Source organism: Wyeomyia smithii, chromosome 3 (genome assembly GCF_029784165.1).
Source record: "Wyeomyia smithii strain HCP4-BCI-WySm-NY-G18 chromosome 3, ASM2978416v1, whole genome shotgun sequence".
Taxonomy (NCBI): Eukaryota; Metazoa; Arthropoda; class Insecta; order Diptera; family Culicidae; genus Wyeomyia; species Wyeomyia smithii.
Genome location: NC_073696.1, coordinates 218064902 through 218087446, shown reverse-complemented (window position 1 = coordinate 218087446; position 22545 = coordinate 218064902). Strand labels below are relative to the sequence as shown.

At 38.8% G+C, this 22545-nt stretch overlaps 1 protein-coding gene across 1 annotated transcript in view; it reads left to right on the top strand.

The window, feature by feature from the left end:
• LOC129727184 (dynein axonemal heavy chain 5) overlaps positions 1–21612 on the top strand; it is a 47349-nt gene extending 25737 nt beyond the window's left edge. The window contains exons 5-6 of the mRNA XM_055684741.1: positions 20723–20855; positions 21064–21612. Coding sequence (XP_055540716.1) covers positions 20723–20855; positions 21064–21317 — 387 coding nt within the window. The 3' untranslated portion in view covers positions 21318–21612. The remainder of the gene's footprint in view (positions 1–20722; positions 20856–21063) is intronic.
• The last annotated feature ends 933 nt before the right edge of the window (positions 21613–22545 follow it).

Below are 22545 nucleotides of genomic sequence, written 5' to 3'. Positions count from 1 at the left end.
CAGAATTCCAGCCATTTTAGTATTTTGCAGTGCCATTTATTACTAACAGCCATCAGCATAACGAGTAAAACCGGCACGAGATGACCGGTACTCTTGTCTTTCCTCCTTTCAGCTGCTATCACCTAGCGTCCGCATGTCGCTGGTGCAGTTTTGGAATCAAAATGATGGGGCGCCGGCCGCTGTCGTAAAATTAACACCAACAAAAAGATGCATATTTGCAAGGTTTTATCCGCTAGCAGCAGCATTTTGTAATAAAACAGAAAATTCAATTAGCCGCTTCTGTAACAAAATTTCGAGGCACCAAAAGGGGCCAGGTGCCGAATATATCCATGTTTTTGGTCAGTCCGTCCAGAATTCTTTCAAGATAGCGTCCCTATGTAGCCGGTACGGTTTAGTAATGAAACTGATGGGGTGAAATGTTCGAACGGTATGTTTATACCAAGGCTTCGTCAGATAAATAAAAAGAAGGTGGGGCTACATAGGTGATGGAATGGTAAGGAAAAATTTTTCTTGAAAGCTGCGCCGGCCGCTGTCGTAATATTAACACCAACACAAACATGCATTTTTGCATGACTTTTTCCGCTATCAGCAGCATTTGGTAAAACAGAAAATTCAATTAGCCGCTTCTGTAACAAAATTTCGAGGCACCAAAAGGGGCCAGGTGCCGAATATATTTTTGTTTTTGGTTAGTCCGTCCAGAATTCCAGCCATTTTAGTATTTTGCAGTGCCATTTATTACTAACAGCCATCAGCATAACGAGTAAAACCGGCACGAGATGACCGGTACTCTTGTCTTTCCTCCTTTCAGCTGCTATCACCTAGCGTCCGCATGTCGCTGGTGCAGTTTTGGAATCAAAATGATGGGGCGCCGGCCGCTGTCGTAAAATTAACACCAACAAAAAGATGCATATTTGCAAGGTTTTATCCGCTAGCAGCAGCATTTTGTAATAAAACAGAAAATTCAATTAGCCGCTTCTGTAACAAAATTTCGAGGCACCAAAAGGGGCCAGGTGCCGAATATATCCATGTTTTTGGTCAGTCCGTCCGGAATTCTTTCAAGATAGCGTCCGTATGTAGCCGGTACGGTTTAGTAATGAAACTGATGGGGTGAAATGTTCGAACGGTACGTTTTATACCAAGGCTTCGTCAGATAAATAAAAAGAAGGTGGGGCTACCTGATGGAATGGTAAGGAAAAAATTTTCTTGAAAGCTGCGCCGGCCGCTGTCGTAATATTAACACCAACACAAACATGCATTTATGCAAGGTTTTTTCCGCTTGCAGCAGCATTTGGTAAAACAGAAAATTCAATTAGCCGCTTCTGTAACAAAATTTCAAGGCACCAAAAGGTGCCAGTTGCCGATTATAGTTTCCTGGTTAGTCCGTCCAGAATTCCAGCCATTTAAGTGTTTTGCAGTAGCCATTTACTACTAAAGCCACCAGCAACGGGTGAAACCGGCACGAAATGACCGGTACTATTTTGTCTTTCCTCCTTTCAGCTGCTAGCACCTAGCGCTGTCGTGAAATTAACATCAACATAAACATGCATTTTAGCAAGGTTTTTTTCCGCTAACAGCAGCAATTGTAAAACATAAAATTCAACTAACCGCTTCTATTATAAAACTGCGAGGCACTAAAAGGTGCCAGTTGCCGATTTCTTGTTCACTGGTTTCCGTCCAGAATTCCAGCCATTTTAGTATTTTGCAGTAGCCACCAGCATCACGGGTCAAACCGGCACGAGTTGACCGTTACTATTTTGTTTTTCCTCCTTTTAGCTGCTAACACCGAGCGTCCGTATGTATCCGGTACGGTTTAGTAGTGAAACTGATGGGGTGAAATGTTCGAACGATACGTTTTATACCAAGGCTTCGTCAGATAATTAGAAAGAAGGCGGGGCTACATAGATGATGGAATGGTAGAGACAAATGTTTCTTGAAAGCTGCGCCGGCCGCTGTCGTAATATTAACACCAACACAAACATGCATTTTTGCAAGGTTTTTTCCGCTAGCAGCAGCATTTGGTAAAACAGAAAATTCAATTAGCCGCTTCTGTACCAAAATTTCGAGGCAACAAAAGGTGCCAGTTGCCGATTATAGTTTCCTGGTTAGTCCGTCCAGAATTCCAGCCATTTAAGTGTTTTGCAGTAGCCATTTACTACTAAAGCCACCAGCATAACGGGTGAAACCGGCACGAGATGACCGGTACTATTTTGTATTTCCTCCTTTCAGCTGCTATCACCTAGCGTCCGCATGTCACTGGTGCGGTTTTGGAATCAGAATTATGGGGCGCCGGCCGCTGTCGTAATATTAACACCAACAAAAAAAATGCATATTTGCAAGGTTTTTTCCGCTAGCAGCAGCATAAACATCGGAAACAGAAAGTGACAACAACAATAACAACAAAGTCAGATCGATTGTATCCGTTAGTGTCGACTGTGCTTGGGAAGAGAGGTAGTGATTGGCTGCGCGGTATGATTTAGACAATCGATATTAATTACCAATTTTTCAATAGTGTATCTCAAACAAAAGTTTGTTTTTGTTACATAAATTTAACCATAAAAGAATTTCTGATCGATTGATGCCAAAACCTCGAAAACCTGATTATAGATGACTGCAAAATAAGCGCTCAAAACCTGACCACTTTTCTCTGGTTTTCCCTGGTTGAATTACTAGATTTTCAAATTCAGGGGCCTAACTTCGATATAGACGTTAGTCAACGTCAAAATTTAAACCTGTAACGGATTTTTCGTCTGTAGTTCGCGATTGGTTTAAACCAGCTACAATCATGGGCGTTTTTACGGAAGGGGCTAGATCCTTGGCCCCTAGACCTAGGGTTTATGTGCGATGATGGATTACGCGCTCAATATGTCCTGCTGAAGTAACATTGTACATTAAGGTTGCAAATAAATTGATACTTAAAAATTTTTGAGCTAGGAAACTTCCTCATCTCAAACTTGCCACCTTTCAATATAATAATGCGGGTCCACATGTTATTAAGAGTAGAACATATGAATAATCACTCAGTTGGGGTTCTGCCTAAACTTTACGATGTACCTATGCCTTTGGACATCCGACCACTTTCAGATGAACACGAATGTTATGTAATTAAATAACTGTAGCGTAATATCAATCTTGTCCAACAAAATAAGTTAAGCTTTTAAGGATATAATCCCAATGTTGGCAAGCATTTCTTTCTGCCTACAAAAATATGTAAAGATATAGCGCCCTACGCGCACACCAGAAAAACTTTTTTTCAGAGAAATAAAGTAACAAAAACCCGATAACCTTCATATTGTTCCTCAATGTTTTTGTCGCTCTTATGATAGTCATCAATGATATTTGGGAGATAGAAAATTCATCCTCGAAGTTTTGGGAATATGTTAATATCAGTGTTTGAAAGAAACGACAGCTGTTAATGATTGACTTCAATATCAGTTTATTCCTAAAGTTCGTCTGTTGCCAATAGGAAAGAAATTACGGTGGCGGTAGGACATTTCTTCAACTAGATCAATTGAATCACGGAAACAAAAAGATCTGGATGACATGTTTTAGCACGCTGTAATACGATATTACGACAAATTACATACACTCCATTACATTTTGATCAGAAGCGGATTTTTCATACGTTCAAGAGATGTGATGCGTTTACCTTAAAAGTGATAAAATCAAACCAAAACGTGAAAAATTGTGCAGGACTTGAGAATTACTGCTTCAATCGTTTTGATTAAGACGAGAATAGTTAGTTGACTAACATCTCTATAAGCGTTATTTTTGGTTAAAATGTAATTTGAAAAAAAAAAGGCTATCATGTAGTACAGTAGAGGTCCTCCGTTAAATTACGTCATTTATTTCATTTATAGGCCAGATTATCAAACTAACGATCTTGGCTTAGAATACATGACATTGTTACTACTCTACTCCATACCAGAGCTGCGAATTTTCATTGTCAGTAACAGAAAACCAGTTGGAATTGAAGGCTGTGAATATCGATTTTAACACGAACGAGCTGGAAATGAAATTACTTTTAGCTTCAATCGGTTGGCAGTGATAATACTGACTACTGCGATATCGCACGCGCTGTTGTTTAACGATGTTAATGTTGTTGAGAATTTAGATGCTTATTTACTTTATTGGCTTTATGAATTGGATTGGCTCAGATCAAATGTGTTTAACATGTTTCTAGACAATATCACTTTTTTCACTGACATGATTCTCAATGAGAATTGACACGGGCACTCAATATCAGTCTCAATCTGAGAGAATGGAATTGCTGTTGTGTGATATTCATTTTGTAGTTTCGAAATTTCGCAGCTCTGCTCCCTACTATAGGGAGTCTGTATATTTTTCAATAATAAATAAATTTATTCGAGAAATCGTACATAACCTTACTGAATCTATAACATCAAAATCCAAGATGACTGAAAAAGGCTTGAATACCAGCACATTTTTAGAAGTTATACAGGGTGACAAAAAAGTCCGGTCACACAGGAAAATCTTAATATTTCAAAGAATAAGAAGAAAATCTGAATCTGGCTTTCATAGCTTTATTCAGTAACTCATAAAGATACTTCACAGACGATATCTCGGAATTACACCACCTTTCTCTGATCGAACCAGCTTCAGACGTCTCGGAAAGTCGTCGCAAGCAGCGCGCACGTGCTCCATCGGCATCTCGTCCCAGACTTTCGTGATAACTCGCTTGAATTGCTCCAAATTTGTTATTTTATAGTCATTCAGCTTCGACATCATGTATCCCCACACGAAATAATCCAGTGGATTCAGAGCCGGAGACGACGGAGGCCATTCATTCGTCGAAATGAAATCGGTCAAGTTTTCCTCACTCCACGCCTGAACAACCTTTGCGGTGTGGGATGGGGCGCCATCTAGCTGGAAGCAGTAGTAATCGTCTTCAAACAATAGTTCAGCTTGAGGCAGAACATTATTATTCAAAACCGTGTCCAGGTAGTACGCTGCGTTGATTTTGACCCCTTTATCGATAAAAATAACAGGCAGTTTACCTCTCTTGCAAATAGCTCCCCAAACCATCACTGACGTCTTATTTTGGAACCGGGAAACGTTCAGCTTGTCCGCAGGAGCTTGCTGGAGGTTCACACTCCAAACTCGATCATTTTGGCGATTGACTGTTTGCTCCAAAACGAACAGCTTCTCGTCCGAAAAAATAATCTCGTCATCTGCGCGCCAACCGAGCAACTCCCGCGACCGTTGGTACCTCTTGTCCTTTGTAGCTTTGATAACCCCATGAACCACCTGTTTTTTGTACGGTGTAAGTTATAAATCCTTGCGCAGAAGCAGGCGGATTGATTCTCGGTTCATTTTAAGGTTCCTGGCCAGCTTCCGTGCAGATTGGGCGGGATTCCGGCGAATCCGGTCTCGTATAATCTTTTTCAGCCTTGGAGTTCTCACAGACCTTGGTCATCCAGATCGTGCCTTGTCCTCGGTGCCTCCGGTCTCTAGGTACCGATTTATGGTCCGGTACACGAATTTCCGGTTGATTCTGAGCGGTTTTAGGTGTTTGAATATGTGTCCGGGTTTGTACCCTTTCACATATTCAGCGATAACAGCTGCTCTTAACTCTGTCATGGCTCACAACTCAATGTGAACAAACTGCACAGAAACGAAACTCTGCCACTTTGGGCAGCAAAGTTAACCCTTTCATTTGACATATAGATGGCACCAGAGAGATGCAACGTGTAGGCTACAGGTGACCCCAAAAAAGTGTGACCGGACTTTTTTGTCACCGTGTAGAATAAAGGGAAGAAGAGACTCAAATACGTTGCCTCTCTGAAAAATTATTGGGGGGTTGAAAAGTGCATAATAGACGTAGAATACGCACACTACCCGACAAACAATTGTGTTGACTTGTAACTTGAAAGTTGCTATCGGAAAGATACCGGCTTAACTACAGCTTAATAAGCTGTTATATAACACAACTGTTTGTTAGGTTGGTATTAACAAATGCAAACAAATTTGATCGCAGGCTGTATATTTATCCATAGATACTCCTGTACCAACTCATGTAATTTACAAAGCGTCACGTTAGCAGCCTTATGCCTGGCTGTGCGTCTTCTTCTACGTTCACCACTCATGTAGTAGGAACGTAATCACGAGTAACACAAAGAATAACCTATTTTAAAATGTACCGGATGATGACGTAATGAAATAAACCCATGCGACAGTTTTAAATACCTACGGAGAGGACTAACGTCACAAGTAGGCGGGGCCGTGGATGTGGTATTATGGAAATACGTAAAAAAAGGTTGGACTGCGTTTAGTTTTTCGTCAACTGCTCTGCCCATAAGCGCATAAGAGTCACACTGCCAAAAACGTACAACTGAGTAAAGCGCAGTAGATGCAGGTAAACCACAGCATTTTTTTCCTCCCTATTGATTCAATCAAAAACAAAAATTTAAAACACATTCATCTGAGGTAAATATATATGGCAGAATACTTTTCTATGCAATGAGGTTGTTATTGTTTCGATTAGTACACTTCAATTGGTCTTTTAATGAAAGTTACTATAATTTTCCACTCATTATTTACAGCTCTGAGCCTGTTTTGCGTTCATTTGTAACATGGGACTACCCAAAATTTATATTTTTTTCATCATTTTAGCAACAAACATAGCTTTTTCTTGTGTGAGAGCACATGTAATGTAAAGAAGTTTCTGAGATTTGTCTCAAAAGTGATGAAAATTCACATGGGACTGTTATGCATTTATGGGCAGTGCTACCGTCACCAAAAACACAAGCGGGCCACGGACAAGCGGCCAATTTCAGACTCCCCCACTTTTGATGCTACCAGGAGAGCTGACCGAGTACGCTGGGTCCGCTATACACAGCAAGAATACTTCATGTCGGATCATATACAAAGAATTTCCTCAATCGTTTGTGATAGAAAATTTCATCATGTTACACGCAAAATTAATGATATTGCACATAATTTTCGAACAAAATCGCGGTTTATTTCAGAAGCAACAGAAATTCAAATAATATTTCCCAGGATTTTCAATTACAATTATAGTTTACGTCAGAAGCAACTGAAATTTAAATGAAAAAATATTTTACGTGCCGTGTAATACTCAGAAATTTTTATTATGTAGTTATTACGGTATACACTAGCTCAAAGTGAATTGTTTCGTTCCTCCTGCTAAGTACAAATTACAATCGGCCTTTCTCAAAGCCACAAACACATTCTTGAAGCAATGCTGAATTTTCCTAAATTTCAAATTATGAAACATGCAGTTCTACATTTATCTCAAGCGATTATAACGTGACGCTAATATGGGTTTTCACTAAATGCGATCGTAAGGTTTGTTTCCATAGGTGCCAACTTCAGGGGGGCAAGGCACTTTTTGCACCCCCCCCCCTCCACCACAATATTTTTCCCGAGGGGCAACGTATCATTTTGCCCCCTCAATAATTCTAGAATAATGGCGTCTCTTTTTTCGTTTTCCTGATAGTTTTATTTGTTACTAGCTGATACCCGGCCCGCGTTGCTGCGCCATTAAGTTTACGACAACCGCATATCTCTCAAATGTACATAATTTTGAACAAAAATTAGCATTACCATGTTATATCTATAAGGCTGTTTGTATTCTCCCCTAAAAACTGTTTTTCTGTTTTTCTTTCTACAACGTTTCGATTTCTTTAAAAACTCTAACAAATACATTCGGAAAGAACTCAAAAACTTTACGGAACGATCTGTTACAAAGCTTATTATTTGGGCTAGAAAAAACTAAAGCATTCTCTAATCAAGTAACACGTGCAAAAAACCCACGTAACCCACGAAACATGAACAAATTGAAATGGTTATTTCGATTACAAATAATTTAAGGAGTGTATTCGTTTTACAAATTAAAAGGGTATCCATTAATTTTGATAACTACCTCAACCTGTTAATGTTGGGTGGTGAACAATTATTTCCGACAATATAAGATAATCCATTAATAAAAATATTTGTGCCTATACAGTCAGTGTTTTATCAAGTGGGGTATACGTACCTCGTAAAAAAACCGCGTAAAAAATCGCGTAAAAAACCGCGATAGTTAGAAAATCCGCGAGGAGAATCGTGGTAAAAAAGCGTTAATTAGAAAATCCGCGAGAATCAGAAAATCAATAGTATCAGTAAAAGTCAAATATATTTTAATTTTAATGAGATATTCATTTGTAATGTTGTGTGCAAAGCCACAACCGCAAATTTGACATAGAACTACATAAACATGGCTTGCATTATTGCATTTGAGAACGATAACGAAAGATGAGTTTAATAATTACGATGGATTATTTTGTATTAATATGTTTTTGTTTATCATTATCACCTATCATTTTGGATGTTTTCCAGAAACCGAAAATCACCATCTTGGATTTGGCGCCTGGTATTCGGTATTTGGTATTGTGAAAATCGGATATCATAAAATCACTATCTTGGATTTTAAAATTGCGGCGGATTTGATTTCCAATCTTTGGGTATCGTATCAATTCCGGAATGATCATTTTTGGCTGTTTGCCAACATCCTAACGTTGCAACGTTGATTTTAAAATGGCGTCTGTATTCATTTTTTAGCTTCTATGCAATACCCATATTGGGTGATATTTGGTATTTCCCAGTAGCTGGATATCGTTATTGCAGTTGAGTTGCAAAAAGGCGTCTGGATTTGTTCTTCGGTCTCGATAACAGAAATACCCATTTTGGGTGATATTTGGTGATTTATGAAAACCGGAAGTCACCATCTTGGATTTCTAAACGGCGTGTTATGTGATTACAGGTGTCTTGGCATCATTTTGTTTCCAGAAATACCCATATTTGGTGGTGTTCGGTCATTATAGGTTGTTTTCCAGAAACCGGAATTCTTCATATTGGGCTTGGTCTGTTAAGTCGATTTTCGGCCACTGGCTGTCGTATACGATCATTTTCGGTAACCGGATGTCGCCATCTTGCATTTTCCAATAGCGTCTGGATTTGATATCTGGTCCCTGTGTGTCATCTCGGTTCTGGACTGTCGATTTTTGTTACCCAACAACCGGAAGTTGCCACTTCGAATGTCAAAATAGTGTCTGGGGACGATTTTTGGCCAATGTGCATCATCTTGATTACAGAAATGCCCGTGTTGGGTTGTTTTTGGTAATTTTCTGACACCAGAAATCGCCATGTTGGATTTTAAAACGGCGTCTGGATTTGATTCACGGTCTGTGGGCACCATTTGCAATACCGGTATTGGGTGGTGTTTTGCCATTGAAGGCTGTTTTCCGAAAGTCGGAAGTCGCCACCTTGGATTTTAAAGTGGCGTCTGGATTTGTACTCCGGTATCCGGGCATCATCTCGATTCCGAAATGATAATTCTCGGCCGTTTTCCAATAGCTGGAAATGGCCACTTCGAATTAAAATTAAAATTCGTCAGGGGTCGATGGGTGGTATTTGGTGATTTTTGGAAAACGGAAGCCACCATCTTGGATTTCGAAACGGCGTCTTGAATTGATTTCAGGTCTCTTGGTATCATTTCGTTGGTGTTCGGTCATTATAGGTTGGTTTCCGCAAACCGGAAACCATCAAATTGGATTCTTAAATGGTCTGTAAAGTCGATTCTGGGTCGAAGGCTATCACACAATGTAGTATTTGGTCTTTTTCGGTAACCGTAAGTCGCCATCCTGTATTTCGTCTCGGTTCTGGAATGACTATTTTTGGCTGTTTTCCAGCAACCGCAAGTTGCCACTTCGAATTTCAAAATGACGATTTTTGGCCTATGTGAGCAGTGCTCATATTGGGTAATATTTGATCATTTTTAGAAACTGGAAATCATCATCTCGGATTTTAAAGTGGTGTTTAAAGTTGATTTAAGGTCCCTGGGATTTATCTAGAATCCAAAAACACCTAGAATTTGATCATTTCAGAATGTTTTCTGGAAATCGGAAACCCCTATCTTGGATTTTAAAAATTGTGACTGAACTCGATTTTGGGCTTCTGGGTATCATTTTGGTTTCAAAAATAACAATAATGAGTGGTATTAGATAATTTTCTGGAACTGGAAATCGCCATATTTCATTTCAAAATGGTTTCTAGATTGAGCCATTTTAGAATGTTTTCCAAAAACCAGAGAACGTCATATTGACATTTTGGGTTGATTTCCGGTCTCTAGATAAAACTTCGGTTCCGAACATACCCATATTGGTTTTTTCAGCTCTAATTGGTCGAAATATGAGTTCAAAACATGTCTCGACATTTTTCAATAGTTTAATAGTTGTTGTCATAACATTAGAATTTTGCCGCATGTTGATGAAGGCGTGCAAATTTTCCAATCTATTGTTGCAAAAAACAAAGAAAATCGGAGAGGGAACAATATCATGGGAACACCCTTTAGGCTTGAAACCCTTTATAATTAAATTAAAATGATGATAGGAGTTAACGACGGTTTTAAAATTAATAAACACACAAACCGCAAATTCGCCCCCCCCCCCCCCTTGCCTACGCTTATGAGGTACAGTAAAAATAATGTTTTAAGATTACTCCCCGTACTCGAAAACTCCTATGTACACTTTTTCACGGTAATCGGTTCAGTTGTTTTTGAGTCTATAGAGAAGAGACAGACAGACAGACAAATAGACATTCGCATTTATAGATATAGAAGATAGATAGAAGATATATGCTACTACACGACCTGTATTTACCGAATCAAATGATAATCGGTTGAGAGTTTTAAAAATTAATTAACAACATTCATGCCCCCCCCCTTCCTCTTAACTACGCTACTGAATATTGCAAAGTCTTAAATGACAAAGTTATGTTGCAAGCACGTCTCATATGCGAAAACACCTGTATATAAATATTCATGAAGAACTTTTTCATAATTTACAAATAATGAAATTTAATACACCCCCTCCTTTCTACGCCACTGAGATACAGAAAAATCAATGTTTTAGAATCTAACCTACTCATAAAAATTGGCACGATAATTGAGTTTGGTGTTGAGAAGTTTACAAATAGCAAATTTACTTCCACCCCCCCCCCTTTGCCACGCTAATGGAATATACAAAATTCAAAGCCGTTTAAATACATCAGCTACTAAAGATTCTGCACTTCGAATTTGATGCTGATCGGTCCAGCAGTTTTAAAATCATCAAAGGTTTACATTGTTTACCCCCCTCCCTCATCCTTGCAACGCCTCTGAGATACACGAAGGTCTAACATGACAGAGTAAGACACATAAACATTCTTGATATAAATTTGAACGGTTATCGGGGAGGAAGTTTTTAGGTTCATGAATCACAAATTCACCCCCCCCCCTTTGCCTACGCTTATGAGATAGATCAAAACTAATATTTTAGGATTACTCCCCGTACTCGAAAACCCCTATGTACAAATTTTCACGGTAATCGGTTCAGTAGTTTTTGAGTCTATAGGGAACAGACAGACAGACAGACATTCGCATTTATAGATATAGATTTTTAAACTTCACAAGCCTCACGCCATTTTGCATAACTGTGGTCTATGATAGTCACTATCAAAACTGCCACTACAATCACTTAATGTCAAGACGTAACGCACGCAAAAATTTTAAGCAATATATTTCTAGAATCAGATAAATCTGATTTTTTTCAGGCTCTTTGGCCCCCTAAAAATTCAATGAAGTCGGCGGTCATGTTTGTTCCCCTTAGTATTTGGTCGTTTCCATTTGTTTACTGCAGCGCCTCTAGTTGTCGTACCGAGATACTAAAAACAGCGTTTTGATCTGGAAGGTTTGTTTACTTAGTGGTGAAAATTTCGTCTGGATTGGTACACGCGTTGAAAATTTATCCAGGATGGAACGCGAGGGACGAGAAAAAAATGTGCACACCTACGTTGAAAAGCCAACATGGTCAGGAAAAATGATCGCCAAGGCTCGCAAACTACCGAAATCGACTTTGAATACCGTGCTCAAACGTTACCAGGACACTTTGACGCGCTGAACAAATCAAATGTAGAAGTGGAACATTAGACCGGAAATTACGAGCTAAGGTCATCAGGGCAGTCCGGAATAATCCTGGGGTCTTTCTCCGTCATTTGGCGAAAAAGGTTCAATGCAGCACATAGTATAGCTAGTCGAATCTGTATGCGTGAAGGATTACGGTCGTATCATGCCAGCAAACAACCCAACAGGAGGCTGAAACAGAACCTGGTTGCTAAAACCCGAGCAAGAAAGCTGTACGAGCAAGTCCTGACAGAGTACAACGGCTGTATTTTGATGGACGATGAAACATACGTCGAAATGGTTATTGGACAAATCCTGGATCGGAAATTTTACCTTGCTAACCGTAAGGGGAATGCGCCAGGTGGGTTCAAATTTGTTTTCGCGGATAAATTCGCCCGCAAGTTGATGATTTGGCAAGCCATCTGTAGCTGTGGAAAGAAGAGAAAAGTTTTCATCACTGAAGCAACCATGAGTGGAATAGTGTGTGTACAAGGAGAAGTGTCTTCAGAAGATAATTTCACCTTTCACCCATTCACACGAAGTTCCCGTGAAGTTCTGGCCAGATCTAGCTAACTGCTACTACGCCCGGGAAGTATTGGAATGGTACATGCAGAATAACATTGATGTTATCGAAAAAGGTCCCATCGAAAGATATTGGGCAATAGTCAAGCGTAAATTGAAGAAGTGTGGCAAATCAGTTAAAACATCATCTGATATGGCGGAGTGATGAAAAAAAATGGCCGATACGTTTGATGTTACCACTGTGTAGAAATTGATGGTATTCGACGAAAAAATCGAGAATTCATCAGAACAGAAGACAAATAATTAATGTGTAACACAAATTAAAGTACTAGGTTATTGCAACTACACAACTCGGAACAATCGTTAGACAAATTAGTTAAAAACGTCATTGGTATGTCACAATATGAAGACAATATAAACACGATAAAAAGAAAAAGACGCTTCGATCGTTACTGTTGCCGTCTGTGGTCAAAAAATCAACACTTATAAGAGGAAACGCGAAATTTCAAAGTTGTTATCACTCAGTGGCGTAGCGTGACCGGGTGACACCCGGGGCGGAAAATTTGGCACCCCCCTTTCCCCATGGGTGTCACCCCCGCCAGGTTGCAGTGAAATCATTTTGTTACCCAAAATTGTGAGAGATATCACGTTCGTTTTCAATTTAACTAAATCTACCGATTTAAAAAAAAATGATTGCGATTATTCTCTTAAAAGCAAATTAATATAATTTTCGGGGTTTCACAGTGACCTCTACCTAATTAATAGTTAATCTCACGGATATCACCCTTTTAAAGGTGACACGTATGAAAATTTTCCTCATGGGTGTCACCCCCTAAAAGGTGACACCCGGGGCGGACCGCCCCCGCCGCCCCCACCACGCTACGCCAGTGTTATCACTATTAGTAACGTTCTGGAGGGTAGCAGAAAAATAAAACTACTTCAAATGAATAATTTTTTAATGAGCGTGTGTTGCAGCAAAAACCATACAAACCTAAATGCATCGCCTGCTGCACTGCGGCAAGTCTGCTTGCTGCTGGTCGATCTGGTTTTCAGTTTTGCTACAGTGATCGAATGAACAATGAAGACTAAATTGTTGCATGATAAGTTTCATATACGACTAATAATAGTTTTTTTTGTTCACACAAACTAATAATAGTTATACTTCCGGTGGGCGTGTCGTTGTGCACTCGAGCGAAGCCATTGGTTGAACTATAATCAAATTGGCTATAAATTTTAAACTCTATACTATGAAAAAAAAAATGTTTCAAAAATTGATTTTATAAAGTAGAGAAAATTTTTCTTTATTAAACGAGATATCAACGACTAAAATCCGTTCAGTGGTAACAAAGTGTAATGCATTTGAAATGTTTCATTCTGCGGCTTCACTCTATTTCGTACGTATACGTATAAAGTAACACGTCAATAAAATACCTGAAAACTCATTCTTCTCCTTCTTCTTCATAGAATATAGAAATTATATTCAGTTCAAGCTGGATCAAAAACGCCTTTGAAGACTACAAAACACCAACAAAAAGGGTGTAAATTTAACTCAACATGATTTGAAATTGTTTTGATATCAAAGATAAACAAAAAATGAAAAATAAAATCAGTCGTAAAAAGGAAGAATACTTTCAGAGACCTGATTGATTTGTTATGTCGAAAATGACCAAAAATTCAAATGATAACTAAAAGTAAAATATTTAAAGAAAATAAATTAACTTACGAATCGAAGACGAATACTCAGACTTTTATCAGCCTATTAACACACACCTGTTCAAGACACAACTTAAGAAACTAGAAGAACTACTAACAATTTGGCGGAATATGCTTAATGCTCAACGTCAAAAGCTGGAAAGCAGTAAACTGAAGAAAAAAAAACAAAAATATAAATTCAATCCAAAAGATTTGAACGGCCGAGAAATATACTATTACCCAATCCTAAAATAATTGTTTCTCAATTTAGTTTGCAAAGGCTTCTAGAAGAAAGAACACTTCTAGTAGGGCTTAAAAAAGTCGAAACGAATAATACTTTTGACTCAAATTTAGCATTAAAAAGCCCTTTGAACGCAACTAAAATTCACGATAAAATAAACTAGAAGCGTAGGGTAGATCTGCTTAATATAGACCACTTCCTTTAGTGGACCACCTGAACTTCTTACACCAAATGACACATTATAAATATACTTATTTTGATCTATGCTTTGACAATTTCAAGAACGTTCTTCATTAGAAATGTCGCAACAGACGTTTACTATAATATACTTCATTAAAGCTGCAAAAATTGTCTTTTGAAAACAGCTACCTGGTTTGCCATGGTTCGTTAACGTTTTCATAGGAAATGGTTTACCAAAAACTGTACTGACATCACACTTTCCGAGCGAAAATAATCAGATTTTCGATGAACGGGTAGAATAATAGTGTCTTTAAACGATAAGCAATAAATTTTACTAGAAAAACACTAAAAATATTGAAAAAAATGTGGCCCAATTAAGGGTGGAAATAATACTGTTTTCCTTATTCCGGCATGCTTCATTTCGAACAAGAGCTATCGTCGAAATAACGCCGCGAATCATAGTTACCATAGTTACCATAAATTTGTTATGATCGTGTTATTGTATAAAATTGCTGCTACAATGGGAAAACGCCGGAAATTGGTAAAAAATATACTGAAGCAACTGTTACTGAGTGTCTTCAAGCAATAAAAAGTGGTGTTTCGACTAGAGAAACTTGCAGGCGCTCCAATGTTCCACGATCCACCGTAATGTTCCGTGCAAGCAGCAAGTGGTCAGGAAAACCACGAAAAGGTAAACAAACTGCATTGACTGCCGCGGAAGAGAATTCAATTGTTGACTGGATAACTCGGATGGCACGTAAAGGATTCCCTATTACGAAAGAACGGGTGCAGTCTACAGTTGATCCAGATCCAGAACTCTCAGTGCGTAAGCCAGAGTTAGTTTCATAAGCGGCAACTACGGTTAATGAGATATATTATTTAGACCTGGCCCAAATTAGGAAATTGTTGTGGTCCAAATAAGGAAACGGCGGCCCACTAAAGGAAACGATGATTTATTTCTTTTATTATAAGAAAATAGAGGTATTATCTAGTTGTTTTTCATGCAGAATAGATGATAAACATGTTACTTCATGTTTATACATAATGAAATACGTCGCAAAACGACACCTACGCGTTAAGGTGGAAGTGCGTCGAAGCCATAAATGGCCGACTTAAAGCCACCACGTGGTCAACTTCGAACTTTCAAATGCTTACCACTCGGTAATAGTTAATGCATAACTTGTGAAAACATATCATCATGTTTGTTATGGTGATAAAAACATATAATAGTGTTTTCATAGATAACGCATTAACTATTCCCGAGTCTAGTTACGCTGAAAATTCGAAGTCGATCACGTGGTGACCACGTGGTGGCTTCTACACACTACCACCTTAACCCAATAAACCTCACTGTGCGTCGACAGCGGCAATGTAGTCTTGGGGCTTGGCTGCACACAAATGAATAACGAGTTCTCCTGCACTGATAGACGACGACTGACCAGCTCTCAGTGCTCTGTGCAGTACTGTTGCCTGTGCCAGCATGGTTTCCTTCAAGACATCAGTTTTAATAACATTCTAACAGCAGAACGTAAAACTGTCTGATAGTGGAGGTGGTTACGAACTTTCCGAAAAAGCTTCACCTTCAAGACATCAATATAGGTGCTTATTACGGGAGTCACTTCACGGTGAAATCAGAGTGAAGTGAACAAAATCCTATTACGGGACTCACGTAAGTGAGAAAAACGTCGCAAAGTGACATCTGCCGTGGAATCAGGGTTATTATGAGTGTCATATCAGTGAAGTGAGAACGGAAAAAGCGACGCTTCGCGTGGAATTATTTCACGACCATTTTGAACGGTGAAATGATTCCACGAAGATGCCATAAGTCTTAAAGTTGATTGATTTGTGATCTAATGGTAAATATTGGATTTATTCTCCAGTAACGATCCGTGCCTTAAAGCGGTCAAATTTTCATTTTTTTGCCCGATGAAAAATGCAAACTAGTTCAGGAAATTTTCGATACCGAAAAAAACCTTTTTTTTCGATGCCGAATGCCTTATAAATGAGGAACACGTCAAGATCTGGTGTTATCTAAAAAAAACGGGAAAAACGACTTTCTGGGACTTGGACATTTTTGAGCTGGGAAATAATCTCATTTCATTTGTCCTATTCTCAATTTCACTTCACTGTCAATCTCACTCCACGGAGGTGATTTTTGTCACCTCACTTGAGGTGGAATCGGGAATAGGTCTAAAAAAGTGAAGTGAGCGTGAGAGTGAAATATATTTCACCGTGAAGTGACTCTCGTAATAAGCACCATAGTCTAGGCTCATAGAAGCAAACGTTAATTGACCTATTGGGACGGGGAGATTCTGTCAATTTTTTTTCGCCACTGCTATACAGGATATCACAGCAGGCAGTTGGTGCCTACTAATGAAGTCTGTGCCAGGCGTGCTCGAATGTGATTGGTAGATTGTTCGTGAAAATTCAACCTTGAAACTTTTGTGAAATTTTCACTGTTCAACAATGAAATGATAATGGTGCTTATTACGGGAGTCACTTCACGGTGAAACATATTTCACTCTCACGCTCACTTCACTTTTTTAGACCTATTCCCGATTCCACCTCAAGTGAGGTGACAAAGATCACCTCCGTGAAGTGAGATTGCCAGTGAAGTGAAATTGAGAATAGGGCAAGTGAAATCTGGGAGTTTTCCAGCTCAAAAAGTCCCGGGAAGTCGATTGAGCTGAAATTTTGTATGAGGACATTTTTCTACAAGAGGAAACTTTTGAGCCCTACCGCTAAACGAAATTCGAAGGTCATTTTTTCCCTTACGTTCCATTGGCCGCAGCTCGAAAATTTGTAAGTTCCAGAGAGCCGATTTTTTTCAAGAAAAAAAAAAAAGATTCGCCTTATTACTGGAAAGTAAATCCCATATATATTACCGCTAGATCACAAGTCAATCGATTTTTGAACTTTCCTATCTTCGTGAAATCATTTCACCGTTCAAAATGGTCGTGAAATAATTCCACGCGAAACGTCGCTTTTTCCGTTTCCACTTCACCCATATGACACTCATAATAACCCAGATTTCACGGCAGATGTCACCTTGCGACGTTTTTCTCAATTACGTGAGTCCCGTAATATGACTTCATTCACTTCACTCTGATTTCATCGTGAAGTGACTCCCATGATAAGCACCAATGATAACTGGGGAATCACACAACTGTCCATCATTTTATCAATCCAACGACATTTCGATTATTGTAATCCATCATGTGATTACATCAGCATTACCGTTTTAAATCTTTCATTTCAACGTTACACCTTGGTTTTAGTTTCCGCAGAATGTACCTCGATATAGTGCGGTTAGACGTAGTCCTACGTCAAAAGTTCTCAGGAAACCAACAAATTGGGCTCACACTTACTTTACTAAAATGTGAAGCAAAAACTATTCGAGTGCCTTTATTTACAATTTGAAAAATATCATGCTTTTCGCCGGTTTATTAACTAAATTTTCTCAGAAGTTAGAAAATTTTATCACAAATGTAAATAAGCATTGCTGAACTTGTTGAGGAACGAATATATCCCATGTGTATAAGAGTAAGATAATGATTTTTTCATTCTAAGGCAATTGATGTAGGCGAATTACTTCATTACGCCCAAATTAAAATGCTATTTATTTTGGGTAAGACCAGTAAAAAACATGTCAAAACGTTATGCTACTTCAACCAACGTCACGAAATTTTTGGCGTGGCAATTTTGTTGTCTATTAATAAGACAACAGAAAGCTGGTTTCTATCAGGGAAACCCAACAACTACGTTCGCTTTCGTAGCCATTCGAATGCATTCTAAAGATTAAACTTGGGTGTACGGTTTACTATCATCGCCCCTGTTGTGTGCTCAGTTTGGTCCGTTATCGCTGCTAAGGCTCTCTGTGTACTGTTAACGTCTTCCTTGTGGAGTACTACTATTCATCGCAACCGTGTTGTATTGCATGTTTTTTGCGACCATTTGCTCTTATTAGGTCTTCATCCGTTTCCGTCATGTGGTTGTGTTTTTCTTTGTGCCGTCTTGACGCAATCTTCTTGATTGCAAGAGACGACAAAATTACCGCTTTAAAATGCAACTTCTCACCTGTTGAATTCAGACGCTAGACGTAAGTTTGCTTATTCATACGTTAACGTTAAGCTCCTCAAGCCTGAACTCGAGTGTCCTTACCTGCAATGCAATACACGGAGGGTGATGAGGATAGTGTGCAATGTACACACAACATTCACTCCTCAACCTTAGCGCTCACTTGACCTGTTGCGAAATGCTTGAATTACTTATTCAAAGTATGAAAATAGTTGAGCATCACGTTGTATTACTCGAGTCATGTTAAGATGAATCATCGTTCGTCTCCACCATTATCGAATTAAAAGGGGTGCGCTGGGTTACATCAAAACAAATCATTCGAAATTGATCTTGGTAACAGATCTAATTTAATAACCAAAGTATCACCTTTCCTGGCACCTGTCCGACAATTAATAACGATTCATTTCGTGTCTCGTAATCGGAATCCATTCACCGTCGCTTTACTGATGAAACAAAGTTCTTACGTACCTGGTTAAAAAGTATGAGTTTCAGCCCTTCCCAGATAAATTTGATTACAGTACGCTTAGCTTGTTCTAGACAACTGCTACTTGGTATGAATTACGATACGTGCACCACGTGCAGCGTATTTCGCATAGCTTCGGTTAGCACGGCGCTACTTTAATGCGAAAGAGGAGTCTGCATTGCATACCAATAAACCAGCAGAAGCCGTCGACGATTCTTTTTTTGTATTTTAATTAGTAGAATTATTTATTTGCTGTGTGGGAGATTCTGTGTAATTCAGTTGTATGCTGTGAGTGATACGTAGGCAAATTTGAATTGGTAGCAATTATTTATAAAACAATCCTCCTGGAGAAAGGGTTTCCACCTGAAACGGACCTCACGACCGGAGGTTTGGCTCGGGTATATTGGCTTGCTTACGAAGAATACAATTGTGATCAGCCGTATCATTGTTTTCGTGCAAATCACATTAAGGAGAAAGGTATTTTATTCTTCGACAGTATTGAGTGTTCGCTCTGAAGTCTTTTTTTGGGAGTTTTGAGTAGACATAATAGGAAACTTCTTGCAAGTGGGCGTATGTGGAATTTACGTTTTTTTTTGATGCGGTGCGCGTCTCCCGTCGTACAGATATATTGGATTCGGCGAATAATAATATGTGTCCTAATGGTTCATTTCGTTGCACCCTTTTTACATGTGTAACCTTAAGTGTGACATTACATGGATCATCATTCACTGCTGCAATAAATTTCACGCGTTGTTGATATTACAATCAAACGTTAAGCAAATGTCCAATTGATTTTCAGAGGCACCAGTAAAATTGGCAAAAAAAGTATTTATAAAGTTATTCCATATAATTACTTTTTACTTTACTTTAATTATACTTGCAAAAAATATAATTTATATTTTAAAACGCCAAATCGATATTATAAATTCCAGATCTAAAGTCTAAGGATGTTTAGTATACACAATTTTGATTGATTGGGTTTATCGGAACCGATACTAAGGGTTAAAACATGATTAACAATATGGTTGGAATATTGCGTTGTACTATTACATCATGTCACTCAGTATCAACAGCGTCTCAGTGCTATGAACCGATGACGATTTTCTAAATACAAAAAAGTGTTTTAGCCCCTAAACTTTTGTGTTATAAAATAATTATAATTTTGCTGTTGGCTACCGCAGAGCAACAGTGATTTCATACCACAAAATTTCATTCAAACAAACTCGTACGCTAGAGTAGGTATAAGCAAATGCAAATGCAAATATACAGTCATACAAACGAAGAAAAGACAGTTTCACCTAACCGCCTTAACCACTGCCACATAATGCATCGCTAGGTAGAATCCGACAAAAGTGCTATTTGATGTGGGGATTTTAAATGTTTCTCCCGGGGGTAGTGGAGTATATTTTTATTTCTTATTTCAGAAGATTTTAGTTTAAAGTTTATTGTTTTTTTGTTGTGTTAATTCAATACTTAGCCTTCTTTCATTCTCTGTGGCACATCCTTAGGCAATCTTCATTCTACGGAACATAACCTTGAAAACAAATCATACATCTGATCAATATTCGTTTGTTCATTTTTCTCGCAGGAAGTGACGCGTGCACACAAGGGTTGGGCATTGGACTCGGTAGTACTGCAGAATCAGATAACCCGTTACAACAAGGAAGATATTCACGATTCTCCCCAGGAAGGAGTTTACGTCTACGGCTTGTTTTTAGAAGGTGAGTATACTGTGATATGCTTCAATTATTTTTCTTCCGTAAAAATTCCATCCCGGCTGACCCTCGATAGTCAATTTTTCTGCGGATAGAAGAAGGAAATGAAGGATTAAACGTTTCGCTTTATGAAGGATGCCTTCTCAAATTTCCATCACTGCTTATCGTACTTTTTCTTTGTTGCCTAAATTTTTACTTTCCCAATATCGTAAAGGAGCATCATTGGACCGCCGGAGCGGTAAGCTAATTGAGTCCAAAGCGAAGATTCTCTACGAACAAATGCCCGTTATTTACATCTACGCTATAAATACCACCGCTGGTAAGGATCCCCGGCTATACGAGTGTCCGATTTATCGCAAACCGCAGCGTACCGACCAAAAGTATGTCGGATCGATAGATTTCGAGACCGACTTTAACCCCCGCCACTGGACCCTACGAGGAGTGGCTTTGCTATGTGATATCAAGTAGAAAAGTGTGTTAGAAATTTGCTTGTTGTTACTACTTAGAAGCGCTTGTTCCTTGCTCTGGTAAAACTCTTGTAATTATCAACCGTTAAAACAGAGAAAAAAGCTATAATGCTGAAATTTAAAGCAGACAAGAACAGTGCAGACCACCTTTACTTACTAGTAAAAAACTGATAAAAAAAGTCAACATCAGGGGCACGCTAGATTATACGTTCCAAAAACAGGACATTTAAATTGTAGAATTGTTTGTGTGATAGAAAAAATACAGCACCCAAGCGTGTGATAACTGTTCCACTTTCCGCAATGGAAATTCATTAACCTAAAAAGTTTTCTTGAAAGAAATTCCCTGAGACAAGTGACAGCTAAGCTCAAGCGTATGCTAATAATTTATTACTTAACTTGAGCAGGCTTTACTTATTCTCTGGTGGCACGGTACAGTACAGAGTGTTTATTTTTGTTTTTGAAGAATTACCTAATTGAATTCTTGGCACGTAAACGCTTTGCTTAATATCAAAAGCTGTCGTTATTCTTTTTAAATTAGAATTTCGTTCATTATCAAACGAATACTATCGTTGTTCAAGCCGCATCGTGACAGTCGACCGATTGTATGTGGATGGAATGCGATTCCGTTTTTTTTAATAAAAAGAAGTACTTTCTTCCTCATAATTTGATTGACCAAAAATGTTGCGATTTTTCAGCCGATAAAGTGTTTGGCATTAATTTGTGGGATTCAGAAATTATGACTTGCTACTTCCTCAACGACTTCGTCGTTCTTCGCCTACCTTGAACATGGCGAAACGAACAACAAAATAATTGTACATTATTGGACCGATTGGACAGTGACATCAAGCAACAAACTTGTCTTACTTTCTTACTTACTTAACGCCCGAATACACACACGGCGTAATGACGCCTTCTACATGCGAGTTAGAAGGCGTAGATGTGCCTTCCGTTCGGACGCCTTTTAACCAGAACCTTCTAGAAGGTAGTCGTTCGCCGCCTTCGGCTGCGTTCTTGACTGACTTCCGCGTAGACGCATCGTGCTTTCCAAACGGTCTTGTGTCGCCTTCTTTTGGCGAAGGAGCTGGCAAAGCCGTGTTGTATCATTTTCCGCCTGCTGGTGATTATAGAAGTATGTGGCTTTTTTTTCTTCCAACAAACATAAATAACAGCTCGTAGTCGGCAGCGAGGATAAAAAATTTGCTTTTAGTTATTGAAATACTCTAGAAAGT